Genomic DNA, 16,005 nt, shown 5'->3' with positions numbered 1-16,005 from the left:
GTGTGGTATGGCGTGGCATGGCATGGTGTGCTATGGTGTGTGGTATGGTGTGGTGTGGTATGGCGTGGTGTGGTGTGGCATGATGTGGTGTGGCGTGGCGTGGTGTGGTGTGGTATGGTGTGTTGTGGTATGGTGGGGATGGACAGTGGGAGCATGGTATTAGGGAAGGAGTGTGACATGCCTGCTGGCACTGTGCTATAATCCTCACTCCTTCATTGCAGAGGACCTCCTTACACTCCTGTATCCATTTCCTTTCCTAAAATAAGGAGGAAACTCTCCGTTACTCTCTTTGCCTCACAAGATTGATGTAAGAGCAAATGACATTATAATTGTAGCATTCTGGAAAAATATGTGTTACTCTAGGGCATTTATGGCAGCGTCCTTTGGAGAGGCTGAATCTTAGAACCAGTGAATGGCACCGTCACATATAATTTATGGCTCATGCTCTTTTATCAGTCTAGGGTTCAGTTCTTGGTTGGTTGATTTCTCCCTCCCTTCCATTTCAAGGCACTGAAATGAAGACTAGAATCATATTTTGAGCTTGATTCAGTCCTAGAATAGCAGCAGTCTTTCCCTGGGACTAAGCAAAGCTAGAAATGCGGGTCCTCAGATCAGATACAGAAAAGTAGTTCTTGGCTGGGTGCAGTAGCTCACGCCTATAACCCCAGCACTTTGGGAGGCTGAGGTAGGTGGATCACTTGAGGTCGGGAGTTCGAGACCAGCCTGGCCAACATGGTGAAATCCCACCTCTACTAAAAATACAAAAATTAGCCGGGCATGGTGATGCACCCCTGTAGACCCAGCTTCTCAGGAGGCTGAGGCAGAATAGCCTGAACCAGGGAGGCGAAGGTTGCAGTGAGCAGAAATCGCACCACCACACCCCAGCCTGAGTGACAGAGCAAGACTCTGTCTCAAAAAAAAAAAGAAGAAGAAGAAGAAAAGAAAAGAAAAATAGTTCTCCCTCAGTAGTCCTCCCTCAAACTGAGCTGAAATGATAATAACATATGTGGTATGACTTGTTGAATGGTAAACATGGTCGGAGAACTCCCAAAAAAGTAGTATTCCTTTCAATATTCATATTAGTCATTCCAGCATCCAACTGAGGAATATCTAAGGTGGTTTCAGGGCCCTCTTTTCCCCTGAATTGTTTTAAAAAAAAACAACTGGGGAGAGCTCTGCCCAAAATGGCTAAAATGCCTCTTACCTGGAGAACTGGAAAACGTGATCAGTTCACCAGCAGTTCCCCGTTTCCCACAGTGGTTGTTTCTAACATTGCCACTTAGCGCATCTACTGAAACACAGACGGTTGCATCCCTACCAGCAATTGCAGAGACTCCCTTCCCACCCTCCCAGAAGCTGCACCCATGCCCGGGAGCCCATGGCTACAGCTCTTAATTTATACATGGGTGCAATGACAGCCACTGTTTCCTGAGCAAGCCCCAGCCCCAGCACCATCTCACCCAACTCAGTCCTTTTTCTTTCATAGTAAGCTCCTGTCTGGGATCCTTATCTGTCAACGGACCTTACAGCAAGGCTGCCTTTGTCAGGCTACCACATTTCCTGTCCCCTTAGGGGACTGGGTGCTTGACAACCTTCATTTATAAAACTAAGAGGGGCTGCTAGAAGTCAGCCTTCCTGAAACTATAAGAATGTCTACTCCTAGGTGACTTGTCGCTAATGATGAAGGTAAATTGCTGTTCCAAGTGCTTTACATACATTAATTCATTTAACCCTAACAACAGTTGCAGCAAAGTAGGTGATGTTATGGCCATACTTTCCAGATGTGGAAACTGAGGTACAGAGATGCGAAGTCCTCTCTCCACCATCAATCACACAGTAAGTGGGAGTGGAGGATAAGCTAGGATTTGAACCCATTGGTTCTTTTGTGAGTGGCTAAGCTTTTAACCACTAGAACAACTACCTCTTAGTTGTCCCCAAACATAGAAATGGCCGGCACCTGTTTAAAGGCCCTTTTTGTTTTCTTTCATTTTTGTTTTTGGAGACAGAGTCTTGCTGTATCCCCCCGGCTGGAGTGCAGTGGCGCAATCTCAGCTCACTGCAACCTCCCGGGTTCGAGTGATTCTCCTGCCTCAGCCTCCCCCGAGTAGGTGGGATTATAGGTTCCTGTCACTACGCCCAGCTAATTTTTGTATTTTTAGTAGAGATGGGGTTTCACCATGTTAGCAAGGCTGGTCTCGAACTCCTGACCTCAGGTGATCCGTCCGTCTCGGCCTCCCAAAGTGCTGGGATTATAGGTGTGAGCTACCACACCCAGCCTAAAGGCCCTTCTTACCAGACACCCTGGTATAAAAAGCACAACAAATTGTTTATTGAGTGGTTACTGTGTGCTGGGCTCTCTGCAAACATCATCTTGCTTTGTTTTATTTAACACCCACCACAACACTCTCTGAGACTTAAATTTTATCTTACTAGCTCCATTTTTCAGATGAGGAAAACACAACTTAGGGAAGTTACATAACTGTTCAAGATCAACCAGCTATCTTGATAGAGACAGGATTCAAACACATGTCCTAGTAACTTCAAGCCCATAGTCCTAACCATCGGGCCAGGGACTGTGAATTTTAATATCCAATAAGCCTGCTTTAAGGCATAATTGGAGCTGGGATAATTTAGGCAAATACAACCTGGCTCACCAAAAGCATCTTTTTTTTTGTTTTTTTGAGACTGAGTTTCACTCTTGCCACCCAGGCTGGAGTACAATGGCGCGATCTCAGCTCACTGCTACCTCTGCCTCCCAGGTTCAAGCAATTCTCCTGCCTCAGCCTCCCAAGTAGCTGGTATTACAAGCGTGCGCCACTACACCCAGCTAATTTTTCTATTTTTATTAGAGATGGGGTTTTACCATGTTGGCCAGGCTGGTATCAAACTCCTGACCTCAGGTGATCTGCCCACCTCAGTCTCCCAATGTGCTAGGACCACACACACATGAGCCACCGCGCCTGACCCAAAAGCATCTTTTCATTCATTCATTTATTTGTTTTTAAATCCAATCGAATTTAGCAGTGGGGAGTTGTCTTAAGTGTCTTCTTTTCCACTGAACACATTATTTTCCTCAATTTGTCATCTCTGATTACTGACTTACACATTGTGTTCTGCGCCGATCCATCCTTTCAGCTCATGCAGATATTTTGTATACATTTTCATTTTAATTACCACCCCCCTAACTCTGCCCCATGTTCATATGGAAATGGAGGAGCCAGGTGTTGGATACATGAGCCGGTAACTAAGGCAGGATGCATACCTGGACTTAGTAGAGTCCCCCAGGAAGCATGGACTCAATATGAAATGATGTGAGAAAGAGCAAACCAAGTCCAGACGGAAACGAGACAGGCATGACCAGGGGAGGCAGAGAGGCCTCACAGTTCTCATCACATGCACTGCTGTAAAAAGTAAGATGAGATACCTACAGCCAATTGGGTGACACGAGCAGGGATTGGATTTATTTGTATTTTTCATTGCCTTTCTTTGCAGGGTTGTCAGATTCTGAATATTAATACCTTAATGTAGATTTGGTGGTTAAGTAAGATATATTTTATGGATTTTTTATACTTTTCACCTTTGTAGTTTATAGTACATTGTGAAGTTTGAAAGTAAAATTCTTTTCCTTTTCTTCTACACTCGGAAAATATTTATTCCCCCCTATGTCTCAATAGTATGCATCATAAACTAATCCAGTTCAGTTTATTTACTTCCCTCTTGTTGCAGACCCATGAGCAATTGTAGCAACACGGGCATATAATGGGAGAGGTTTTTACTTTACAGTAGTACGAGCATGAGCTATTGCACTCTCCTTTCAGAGTGATAAGGAAGGAAGCTTCCATTTTCAGAATCACCCATTCAGAAGGGGTTGGGGGGCACTGAGCAGAGGAATTGGGGGCCATCTGACACTGATTAGCCCTGAATCGCTAAGGAAGACATCCCAATCCATAGTTTAAAATGAATCAGCCTGCACAGAAGAAATCCCTGGGAACCAGAAAGAGTTTTAATCTCCTGGGCTGAACAGTGTGGAAGGCAGAATATTAGGAATTAGCAGAGGTGACAAGTAGGACAACCTCGGCCTGCCTCCCAGTGGCGAGCAACCTGTTGACTCCAGTTCTCCATCCTAGGACCCTTGCTTGACTGCCATGAGTAAGAGCAGTGGGCACCTGAGTCAAAATGCAGATCCCTCCAGTCTTCTCAGTAGCTGTTGTCTGCCCTGAGCGTTCTCCCAACCTTACCAGTTACCCAGACACTTGTTGGGAGCCCTCAGACTAACTAGCATGCTGGGACAATTTCCACCGTGTCTTCATTCTCTCTCATCATGGGTATGTTGAGCAAGGCCTCCTAACTCTGCGCTGGGTACAAATTCCAAGATGTGGACAAATTCTAAGATGTGAATTCTATCTACAAGAAACCAGGTGAGTTCAGAAGGCATGGCTCAGGGCATACAGGAAGATTTATCATCACAAACAGATAATAAAGTGTTGTCTCCAGACACATCTGTTATTTATACTGCTGCTGTGGCATGGACAAAGACAAGCAAGACAGAGTCCTTGTATAGTCAAATTGAAAGCCAAATTGAGGTGGTGGGTCCTCCATACAGAGAAAATAAACAAAAAAACAAACCATGGCCAGGTGCAGTGGCTCATGCCTCTAATCCCAGCACTTTGGAAGGCCAAGGTGGGAGAGTCACTTGAGGCCAGGAGTCAGAGATCAGCCTGAGCAAGATAATGAGACCCTGTCTCTACAAAATTAAAAATTAGCGCAGCTCGGTGGCACATGCCTGTAGTCCCAGTACTCAGGAGGCTGCTGCAGGATGACCCCATGAGCCTAGTAGCTGGAGGCTGCAGTGAGCTCTGATTGTGCCACTGCACTCTAGCCTGGGCAACAGAGCAAGACGCCATCTCAACAAAACAAAACATGCTTCTGCACCAGTAAGTCATCATTTTTATAGTCATAGTCAAAACAGTAGTCCTCTTAAAACTGGAAATTACAATTTAACGTGTCAAAATGACATAATTGGGATGCCTGCTATTTTATGTTTCAAGAAATTGAAGCCCTCACTGTTAAGGGTTTGATCACATCTTAAGGTTGGCAAGGTCTTAGAACATTTTGCTGGATTCGGGATTGACTTTATAATCTACCAAGAATATCCATGTGGCTGGGTGCAGTGGCTCACGCCTATAATCCCAGCACTTTGGGAGGCAGAGACAGGAGGATCACTTGAGGCCAGGAGTTCAAGACCAGCCTGGGAAACATGGCAAAACACCATCTCTAGAAAAAAAATCTTTAAAAAATTAGCCAGATGTGTTGGTGCACACCTGTGGTCCCAGCTACTCCCAACTACTTGAGAGGCTGAGGTAGGAGGATCACTTGAGCCCAGCAGGTCGAGGCTGTAGTGAGCTGTGATGGCACCACTGCACTCCAGCCTGGGTGATAGAGCAAGACCCTATCTCAGAAAAAAGAAAAAGAAAAAGAAACACCCTTATTAGGAGACCCAAGCTATCCACTGTCCAGGTTCTGACCCTGTCTGGAGGGATTCTTTGCAGTAGGTCCTCTGTAAAGATGTCGTTCCTGGCCGGGCGCGGTGGCTCACGCCTGTAATCCCAGCACTTTGGGAGGCCGAGGCGGGCGGATCACGAGGTCAGGAGATGGAGACCATCCTGGCTAACACGGTGAAACCCTGTCTCTACTAAAAATACAAAAAATTAGCCGGGCGTGGTGGCGGGCGCCTATAGTCCCAGCTACTCAGGAGGCTGAGGCAGAAGAATGGCGTGAACCCGGGAGGTGGAGCTTGCAGTGAGCCGAGATTGCGCCACTGCACTCCAGCCTGGGCGACAAAGCGAGACTCCGTCTCAAAAAAAAAGATGTCGTTCCCTAGTAGAGGTGGTACAAACCACTGTCCCCACTTTATGGGACTGGTGTCATTTTGATGTTCATGTGGTTATTTTCATTATTGTGGTGATCCCCACTGGGAGAACCCAGTAGAAGGCAAGGCTATGGCCATTGTCGCCCTAATAAAATATACTTTAATTTTGTTGGTCTCCACAGTAATCAAAAGAAGTGTGTCATCTGTAATCATAATAGACAACAAATATATCCTCCTTACTAAATGCCAGGCACTGTTACTGACGAAGGTCCCAAGAGGTGTGGCTCCTTTTATCTCACTTTATAGATAAGGAAACTGAGGCAGGGAGAGTGAAGAGATTTACCCAAGCTGTCCTGGCTCAGAAATGGCAGAGCCACGATTATAAACCTGATGCTGGCTCCAGGTCCCAGCTCCAAACCCCTACCCTGAAGAACAAGTAGAAACTTGGATTTTCAGAGCTTGCAGAACCTTTAGAACTTGAAAAGAATGCAGCCTTCCATAGTTTCAGAAATAAGCCAGGCATGGTGACATCCTTCCCGAGGCTAGTTGGAGTTATCACCCTCCTTCAGTCACCTAGTGATCTTTTAAAACTACATCATCCGTAACGAAAGATTCGAGGAAATTCTAGTGAAGACTTCCTCTTCCTTTAAACCACCTCAAGAAGCACACAGCACATGCGCTGTTAGAGAGTGCCTGAACTTCATTATATTTAGGAGGGGGAGCACAATGAAATTAATGAACTTTCTCTGTATAAAATGCTTAACAGAAGACTAGAATTTGTAAGAAATATTTTGCTAAAATATATTTAGCTTAAATCTGGTAATTTGTGATATAAATTGAATCCCGTCTCAGATTATAATCTTTAAGAATTTGCAAGTATAGGCCAGACAGAGTGGTTCATGCCTGTAATCTCAGTACTTTGGGAGGTCAAGGTGGGAGAATCACTTGAGGCCAGGAGTTTAGGACCAGCCTGGTCAGTATAGCGAGACCTTGTCTGTACAAAAAATAAAAATTAGTTGGGCGTGCTGGTACACACCTGTAGTCCCAGCTACTTGGAAGGCTGAGGCGAGAGGATCGCTTTAGCCCAGGAGTTCCAGGTTATAGTCAGCTATGAATGTGCCACTGCACTCCAGCTTGGGTGACAAAGTGAGACCTTGTCTCTTAAATAAATTAATAAATTAATAAGAATTTGAAAGTATAGATTGACTTACAAGAATTTCCCTTTGTTTTTAAACCTAGTTTAAATCTTTAGATGTATTTTTGAGATTTGAGGAAGAAGGCTCCATATTTTAATTTAGCTTTACTTTTTTTTTTCTTTTTTTACTGATTAACCATAAACTTGGCTAAGATCTTTGGGCATATATTAAAAATTATTTCTGAAATCATTAATCTAACGCCAGAGTGGAAATTGAGTCCACATTCTTGCTCTCTGCTATTAGAAAGGGTTGCCACTTTCTAAGACGTGTTCTCCTTAGATTGGGTTCAGAGGCTAAAGGTGATGTTAAGAAGCCATTAGTGTTTAGTATGTTAATCCACCTCCATGTAACAGAAAAGATAGCTTCCAGCCTTTGACTTGGCATCTTTATATTAAAACTCCAATAAAAGGAAATTAAATTTCTCAAGGAGAAAAAAAAAAACAATCTTCCTGATTATTGAAAGTCAGCCCTCTGACCTGGATTCAGTCCCTAATATATGGATTATCAAATTTAGTCTTCTTTCTTCCTTCTTCCTACTTCTGACGCTGTTGTGTACCTGGTCCCCTCCAATTTTGACATTCATTCCCATCCCCGCTTCCAGAAAGCATACGGAATAGAGCAGTTTGGAAACCAGTCAGAAATGGGCTCATTCATGGGTCTGGAGAGGGGTTGAGAAATGGAGCAGGTCCCAATGGGTGGTGCTCTGCAACCGGGCCAGCCAGGGGACCCTGGGGAGCAGGACTGGAGGTGGCCACAGTGGTCAGAGGCTTGGCTTTTGGCATTCCCAGGCTCCTCTTGAGAGATCATCAAAAGATCGGGACACATGCAGATCTGGCTGAGGCTGTCATCTGAGGCCTAATCCCTGGTAACCATTGATGACAATTTTTTTTTTTTTTTTTGAAACAAAGTCTTACTCTGTTGCCCAGGCTGGAGTGCAGTGGCATGGCGTGATCTCAGCTCACTGCAACCTCCGCCTCCCAGGTTCAAGCGATTCTCCTGCCTCAGCCTCCCAAGTAGCTGGGGTTACAGGTGTGCACCTCTACACATTTTATTAGTAGAGACAGGGTTTCGCCATGTTGGCCAGGCTGGTCTCGAACTCCTGACCTCAAGTGATCCACCTGCCTCGGCCTCCCAAAGTGCTGGGATTACAGGTGTGAGCCACTGCACCCAGACTGATGACAATCTAATGCAAGGCATGATAAAGGTCAGAAGTGCCACCTGATGAAAGCACCCTGGAGGGCCAAGTGGTTTCAGCTGGTCAGCTAAGCTGCCATGCCATCGTGCTCTCAGTTTACCCTGTAGAGGATGGAGCAGGAGCTCAGGCAGTTTCTTCTCTGTAACACCGATTTTGCTAGAACAACAAGATAAGAAAACTGTTCCATTTTGATTGTTCCAAAAGAAACAACCTTTTAATGTCTTCTCTAGAACATTTCATGTCCACCTTTGAGCTATCCTGGTATTGTATAAACAGCTTCAGAATGAATGCCGCCTCGCTGGAGGACCACAGCTGGGTTTTGTGACATCTTGTAAGCAACTGGAAAATCCATCTCCAAACCTATACCTTCTGAGATGCCTTTTCTTTTGACTTCTCAGGAGGCAGTGGTAGAGAAAAATCACTGTTACCTATCTTTTTAAAAAGACTTGTATATAAACACCACATTGTGCTACCAGTTTGGGGGAGGGGGTGATGAAGCTAGAGAGAGAAGGCTTCTTATTTCCAAACTTAGAGGCTAGAGGAGGGGGAAGTATGCCATACAGCAAGCACCCCCCACCTTTTTTTTTTTTTTCACTTGAGAGGCTTTTCAAGAATGCCATGAAATCAAATAGTGATAGATATGCAACTTCAAAGAGGCAAGGAATGGCCATCATTACTTTAAACCAGTCTGCATGTCATTCATATGTGGTGTGCATCTCTCCCAACCCCTGTTCTCTTCCTCTCTTCCTCAGCCACACTCCAGGTAACGGCGGCACTGGGAGGGGACTTGGAACTGAACTTTTCCTCTCACCCCACCCTGGTGTGTCCACTGTACCCCACAACCCTACCAGTTGCAACCTAGGCCTTGCTTGCCCTTTTTCTCGTACTAGGAAAATTGCAGCAGCTTTTCCTCTGCACCAAGGAGGGACCTTGTCAAGCTGCAGGTGTGGAATTAAAACTCCAGATGTTTTCAGAGGGTTTCCTCGCCCCGGGTGTGTTCTGGTGGGAGTGGGTTGCTCAGGGGAATCTGCTGAGTGCCTCATTTCTGGCCATTCAGTCCCCCACACCCTCTGGGGGCACTGCACTGTGCTCTAGGGGATACAGACACGATACATGTTAGGATGATAGACATAACTGCTGCCCATGTAGCGAGGCTTTGCCATTGCTTTCATCATTTCCCTACATTCGGTGAATGCCAGGGGAAGCAACAGGCTCCACTTTTGTGGATGCAGGGTGTGCACGTGTCAGAGGGTGTGAGAGCTGGGAGGAGAGGATTTGTAAGTGGCCAGTTCATGCTCTTAAGTTATTCATCAAACCGAACACACTGCGATCAGTCGGCTGTGGTGGGGAAGGAGGTTAGGTGAAGACCTTTGTGTTCTGAGACCCAGACCGTGATCCCCGTCTCCATTTTCCACAATGCAGTGATTATTTTGTATTGAGCGCCTACTATGTGCCAAGCCTTTTACATACATGACTTTCCCACTGAGCCCTCACAACCGCCCAGAGAGCCTGCTCTTTGCAGATGTGACTGGCTTGGTGGCAATTCAACCCCAGGCTGCGGGCCTAGTGGCCTTTCCCTGCCATGGCGCAATCTTGGAAGCGGCAACTGCGGGGAGGGCGAGGAGCGGTGCAGTTTCCGCCGCGCCCGCCCGCAGGGAAGGCAGCCGGGGGGACCCGAGGGCTCGAGCCGCGGGGGGAGCAACAGCTGTCGATGTCGCGCCCGGGGACCGCGCCTCCGCTGGGCCGACCCGGCGCCGGGGCCGAGAGGAGGGGCGGCGAGGGGCGGGGCGCGCGGGGCGGGACGGAGGAGGGGCGGTGGCACCGGCGGCTCGGGCTCGGCGCGCCGAGGAAGTCCCGCTCCGAGAGCTGCGAGCGTCTGGAGGAGGCGCGCTCGGCGCAGTCGGGGAGCGAAGTCCGAAGCAAGGGGCCCCCGCGCCGCCGCCGCCGCCGCCCCCTCCTGCCACAGTCCAGCCAGGGAGCCAGCGGCGCCCGCGGCGGCCGCCGATGGAGTTCACTTGAGCTGTGAACCGGCGGGAGAGGCAGGCGCCCGCGAGCCGAGCGCGGGCCGGAGCCCAACCAGCCCCGGGCGCTCACCCGCCAGCCCGCAACCTCCGGCCAGAGGCGCCGCCGCCCCGCGCCCTCCATTGCAACGCCTCCCGGGCCGCGCGCCGGCGAGATCCGCACAAAATCCAGACTCCCGGAGCGGCTCCCTCCAGCACCGCGGCGGGCCCAGGACCAGGCAGCCTGCGGCGCGGCTGGAGAGGCGGGACCGGCTGTCGGGGAGCCCCGGGCGGCCGCCGGGGAGAAGCCGCCGCGCGCCCTCCTCCTCCTCCCTCTCCCTCCTCCCTCCCTCCGCACATGGTCTCCTTTGTCCTGTCGCCGCCGCCGCCGCCTCGCTCTTAGCTCCGCGCGCCGCGGCGGCGGCTCGGGCCGCTCCTCTCCGCCTCGCCCTCCCGCCGGCCGGCCCGGGACGCGCCTCGCTAGCCCCCGCCGCGCCAGCCCGGCCCCGCGCGCCGCAGGAGCGGCCGGGAGACAGCAGCGAGCGCGGGCCGGGCGATCTCTGCGGGCGCGCTCCTCCCGCCGCCCGGGGCCTCGGCGGCGCTGGATGTGTGCGCGCGGCGCCGGCTCTCCGCCGCCCCGAAGCTGTTGCCCGGTTCGGATCTGGTTCGGCGCCTCCGCTCTCGGACTTTGGCGAGGAAGGAGCCCAGAGACTTGTGGACAGAGCCCGGTCGGGAGTTGGGCGTTTTCTCTTCGTGTGTTTTGATGGTTTCCCCCCTGGTCTTTGATGATCGCCCTTCGGAAGCCCTGCTAAGGAACCAAACCATGAACTTGGGGCTGACCGGACCGCTTAACCCTTTGCGACCAGGTAATGCAGCCCCCGGGGCGCGGCTCGCTCGCCTACCGCCCGCAGTCGGAAGGGAGGCGGCCGGGTCGGGGGTCTTTTGTTGCGGCGGCCGGGCCGGCGGGCATGGGTGGCAGGGGCGGGCTTCTCGCGTCTGGCGCGCCGAAGCGCCCCTTCGCCACCCCTCCTTCCTTCTTTCCTCCCCCCTCTGCGGCCCTGTCGCCCGCCTTTGTACTTTCCTCTCTCGGCCGGCTGGGCTCAGCCATAGCTGCGCGGTCGCGCCCGGGAGGGCCTGGCGTTCGCCGCCGAGCTCCGATGTGAGGAGGGGGCCGGGGCCTGCGTCCGCTTGAGCTGGGGGCCCTAGCGTGGCGCTGCCCGCTCCTGGGGTCGCGCTTCCCCCGCGCGGAGGTCGGGATCCCGGCCTGCACGCGGTGCCAAGGGAAGCGAAAGGAGATCTGGGCTCGGGTTCGGCAGCGGGAGAAAGAACTCGCGCTTAAGTTTCCGGGAGGTTTCTGTTTTGTTGTTCGAAAGCCCCCCTTCCCGCCTGTGCGGGTGCGGAGGGTGGCCCCCGGGGTCTGCGTCCGAAGGGAGTGAGGGTGGACCTGGAGCAGGAACCTCTGGGTCCCACCCCGTCTGCACGCACGGCTTTTATAAGTTTTCCTTATTCTCCGCGTTCCCGCCTCCCATCTGTTTCACTTACTTAACTTTCCTTTAAACGCCAACTACGGCTTCTAGCAATATTTTTTTTACATCCAAAAAAAGAAAAAAAAAAAAAAACGCATTCCCCCTTCCCTTAAATAAAAAGCAGCCAAAAGAGAGCTTTGGTTTTCTGTCAGTTTTAGATTCAACTACTTCGTGCCCCCTACCCTCCAAAACCGAGCGAGGGGATGAAAGGAAGTGAGTAAAATCTTCAAGTCTGTAGCGGGTAGAGGTGCCCCCGTGTTAGAGAGAAGGAAGAGCTCAATTCGTCGGCTCATTCTGGGCTCGCCGCTTTTCCATTTGAATAATAAGTTTTTTTAAAAAGCCAGGAAAATGGTCCAGGTAATAGAAGGAAATGCAGACTATTTTCTGAAAGCAACGAAAATGATAAACATCCCCAAGATTCAGACCCAAGGAACCAAATCATTTGTACAAATGCCCTAAAACCCTAAGTAGAAGGAAAGTTCATTGAGGAAAAGCAAAGGGTACTCGTGTCGTTTCCCCTGAAGATTTTGGCGAAGAAGCTCTCTTCTGACTTGTTAGGACAGTGGCCGGCCACAGTTGTAAACACCTGGATAGGAGAGAGAAGGGATCCAGAATGTTTTCACAGTCAGCCAGGGCCCCATTGCAGTCGTCATCTTTTGGGTGTTTTTCTGGGGAGGCCTTTCTGAGACACCCCCTTTCCCAGTTGCAAGAGGCATGGTGTCCAGCCCTGTGACTTGTATCAGGCAAGTAAGGGCTTAGAAAGCTTTTAGTCGAAGATACACTCCTAAGCCTCTCTGAATATCCGGGCAGACTTACTTCCTTAATAACTTACTGGTCGGCATCATCATAATGACATCCTCAAGTTTGGTTCAGACATGAGGATCACGTAAGTGTGTATTCGAGAATCCCATGTGGAGCTGACAAAGGTGGCAGAAGCAAAAGGCCTGTTCACCCACAGCTTCTGTCCTTTTCACTCGAACACACACACACACACACACACACACACACACACCACCAACTACAAATAAAAACTTGGTCAGGAACCATTTACTTTCGCTTTTTATGCTTTTTACATTCAGAGACAGTAATTTGTTTTTATATTTCTTGGGGCCAATTAGACTCACTTTAATAGGTAATCCCAGAATTTTCAAAGGTTATGTCAGTTTGGTAAAACACTTTAATAAACAGGCTTTTTTCCCTCTTATATCAGTTCATTAATTTTGTAAGCCATGAATTTAACATGAATTTACATTCAAAAAGAATTCCAACCCGTTCTAAGAAACATTTTTCATGAAAGGATGGTGAAATACACATATCTCGAGTTTTTAGCTGGGAAACTCACATTCCTAGAAATCTCACTTAATATTTCAGTATAGCATCATCATGTAATTTTTGGCTTTATAACTCACTATTCTTGACCTAGGTATAACTTGTTTCTCTCCCATTAACATTTTTTTTTTGGCAGTTTGTTTTTATGAAAAGGCACTGTTATATATAGTTTAAGATGTCAGGAAGGCCCTCTGTACTTTTCATTATTCCTGCAAAATAGGAAAAAATCTATCTAGGGTTTATGTTAAACTGCATGTATAAATGTATGCACTTCAATGTTCGTTTTGCACATACATTCATTTGTTTCTGGATTGGTTAATCATATGGACACCCCCATAAAAGAAATGTTAGAATTAAAATAAAGCGAAAAACAGTCTTAATAAAAATATTTTGTCTTTCTATATCACTTGCATTGAGAACTAGAACATGTCACCCAGATGTACACAGGAATATTTCATCTTTGTCAGTATTACATAGAAAGACTAAATTGAATATCCTCTTTGTCCCTAAAAGCTAGCCCCAGAGTCAAAATATCCTGCACTTCAGAATTCCCCCTCCCTCTATTTCCTATATTTCCTTTTTCCATATTTATTCAACATTCTAGGCTTTTGCTTTCTCAGAATATGCATCTCTGTGTATCAAGAGTGAAAGATGAGTGATTTCTCACGGGGGTTATGTAGTGAAAACAGCACAAATATAGCTTGGCCATTATAACTTTAAATACAGATATATCCTCATGTTATGTAGTGGAGATGCTTAATTTTTAATTTTTCAAGTTCTAGAAATATTCAGTGCTGAAACATTACAGCATTTTCCTTCAAACCGACTTCCATGTTATTTTCCAGAACATTAGTATATAATTTAAATTGGCTTTAGTTTTACTGTTTAAACAGGCTTGTTTCACCTTCCTCAAGCCACTGTAATAATTAGCAGACATGTTCTCTAGAAAATGGAAAGGAAATAATGCTGTGTGGCATGCATAGTGGTCGGATTTTTGGGCAGGCCGGCTTGCGTCTTTTTGAACACCAAGGTCATCTGGTTACTGCAAGGGACAGGGATCTTGGAGTCATCAGATGAATCTTAAAAAAAAATTAATTTCTGGCAGTGTTGGCTTACACTTTTTAGTGAGGAAAAGCTTAGCATTAAATAATAGGCATTTCTGATTTGTGAAAGAAAATTGAAAAATTGGCATGTCTGCAAATACCACGAAAAACATACCATTTCCAAAATAATGATCTGTCAACGAAATTGCAAAATCATTATGTGAATGAGCTGAATTGCTTTGTGTATCATCTCATAAAAATATGTTTTGCACAGATAATGTGTCTAATAAGGACACATTTTTAAAATCAGATTTTTTTCCCCCCCAGCAAATAGCTGCACTGCAGGTCTCTCTCAAGCAGTCAACTAGCACCACCTTATGGATGATTTGGGGACATTGCTGCTTCCCTGCTAGGCTTTTGTAAAATGTAGTTAGCTGATTTAAAATAATGGGAATGTTGATGGTGATGACAATATTGATGACAATAATAATAATGCTTTTTTCCCCCTTCTTGTTTTTCAGGCATCAGATGCCAGCTCTGAAAAACTCTTCAACACTGTTATTGTAAACAAAGGTAAGGCCCATTCATTCTCCTGAGTAATAGCTTATTTTTATGTTAGTTTCATTGTCATTGCCTAGGAAGAAAGAAGAGCCAGAGTGATCTTTCTCTTATAATTCCGAAGCTACTGTTGATGTTTCGTGTTTTTGCTTGAGATGGAAGTCTGCATACTTTGTGATGCATTAACAACCAGTTTATTTTAAAAGAATACATTGAGTCCCTATTTAAATTGATTTGACTAATCACTACTACTATGTGACTTTAATATAGAAAGCTGTACTAGAGAAGAATAGTTCTCAAAATGCCTGAACTTTATTGTTACTTATCAACTACCCAGCAGTAGGAGAAATATAAATAGCTGATGTGCGTTGCAGACTCTAGTAATCAGTGGATGTTTAGAATTCACAGTATTATGGTCATAAACCAAGCCTTACTATGCTGTGGGCTTTCTGTAAAGTTAATAAACGAGTGAGAGGGCAGAATTTAAATATGCACTATCCCATTAATTTCTTCCAAACCACAATCTAGAGTAAGAGAGGCTAATGATATAGCAGTACATTAAGGGAAAACTAACCTTAAATCATTGCCAATAGGTTTCTGCGCAGTTTTCATTTGTTAGCAGTATTGTTGGAAATAAGGAAATTTAGGGGAGTCTCTAATCACTGGCTCTGAAAGGTGTGTAATTTGAAAGGTACAAACCATATAAACTATTTAATCTTCCCCTTTCCACTGTCGAGCCTGATTTAGGGGCTGGCATAATAATTGCTAAGTAAAGATGTGCTTTCTGTGATAATCTCTTTCTGGGTTACATGGACGACACTTGGTAGCACTTGAACAGACTTGGGCCTTCATAAAGTGAAATTTGAGACCATTTCAACCTTCTGTAGTTGCCTTGGCTAGCATTTTTGCTAGCTGGTTAGTAAGACATTTCCAAGTGCAGTTATTTTGAGCTCCGAGATTATTTTAGAATTTGAACCAATTGCAGTTTTAAATAGTACATTATGTTTAGAGTTCCCTTGAGGTGTATGTGATTGCTGTTACTCCCAGAATTACTGTCATATTGAATTTTATATTTTTTTATTGCATAATGGAGTACTCCAGTTTTATATTTCATCATATTTTTTGATGGACTGAAAGTTTGTATAAATGTGTTATCCATAATGCTAAAAGCCCAATAAAAGAAGATGTGTGCCATTCATAGCATACAGTGCTCGTGTGTAAAAATGCACAATTGTCTACCACTTGGCGTTTCCTTGTGAGAAAGGAGGGTGATGGGAGAAGGAGACTGG

The 16,005-nt window shown here is 46.8% G+C and overlaps 1 protein-coding gene across 2 annotated transcripts in view; it reads left to right on the top strand.

Annotated features, from left to right (window-relative positions):
• The window catches only part of AUTS2 (activator of transcription and developmental regulator AUTS2), a 1,229,496-nt gene that overhangs the window by 1,121,005 nt on the left and 92,486 nt on the right, over window positions 1–16,005 (top strand). For both annotated transcript variants that reach the window (XM_032757630.2, XM_032757612.2), the window contains exon 6: window positions 14,680–14,731. In XM_032757630.2, coding sequence (XP_032613521.1) covers window positions 14,680–14,731 — 52 coding nt within the window. The remainder of the gene's footprint in view (window positions 1–14,679; window positions 14,732–16,005) is intronic.

Source organism: Hylobates moloch, unplaced genomic scaffold, assembly GCF_009828535.3.
Source record: "Hylobates moloch isolate HMO894 unplaced genomic scaffold, HMol_V3 SCAFFOLD_1, whole genome shotgun sequence".
Classification (NCBI taxonomy): Eukaryota; Metazoa; Chordata; class Mammalia; order Primates; family Hylobatidae; genus Hylobates; species Hylobates moloch.
The sequence above is the reverse complement of the archived record's forward strand: the minus strand, read 5'-3'. Positions and strand labels throughout refer to the sequence as shown.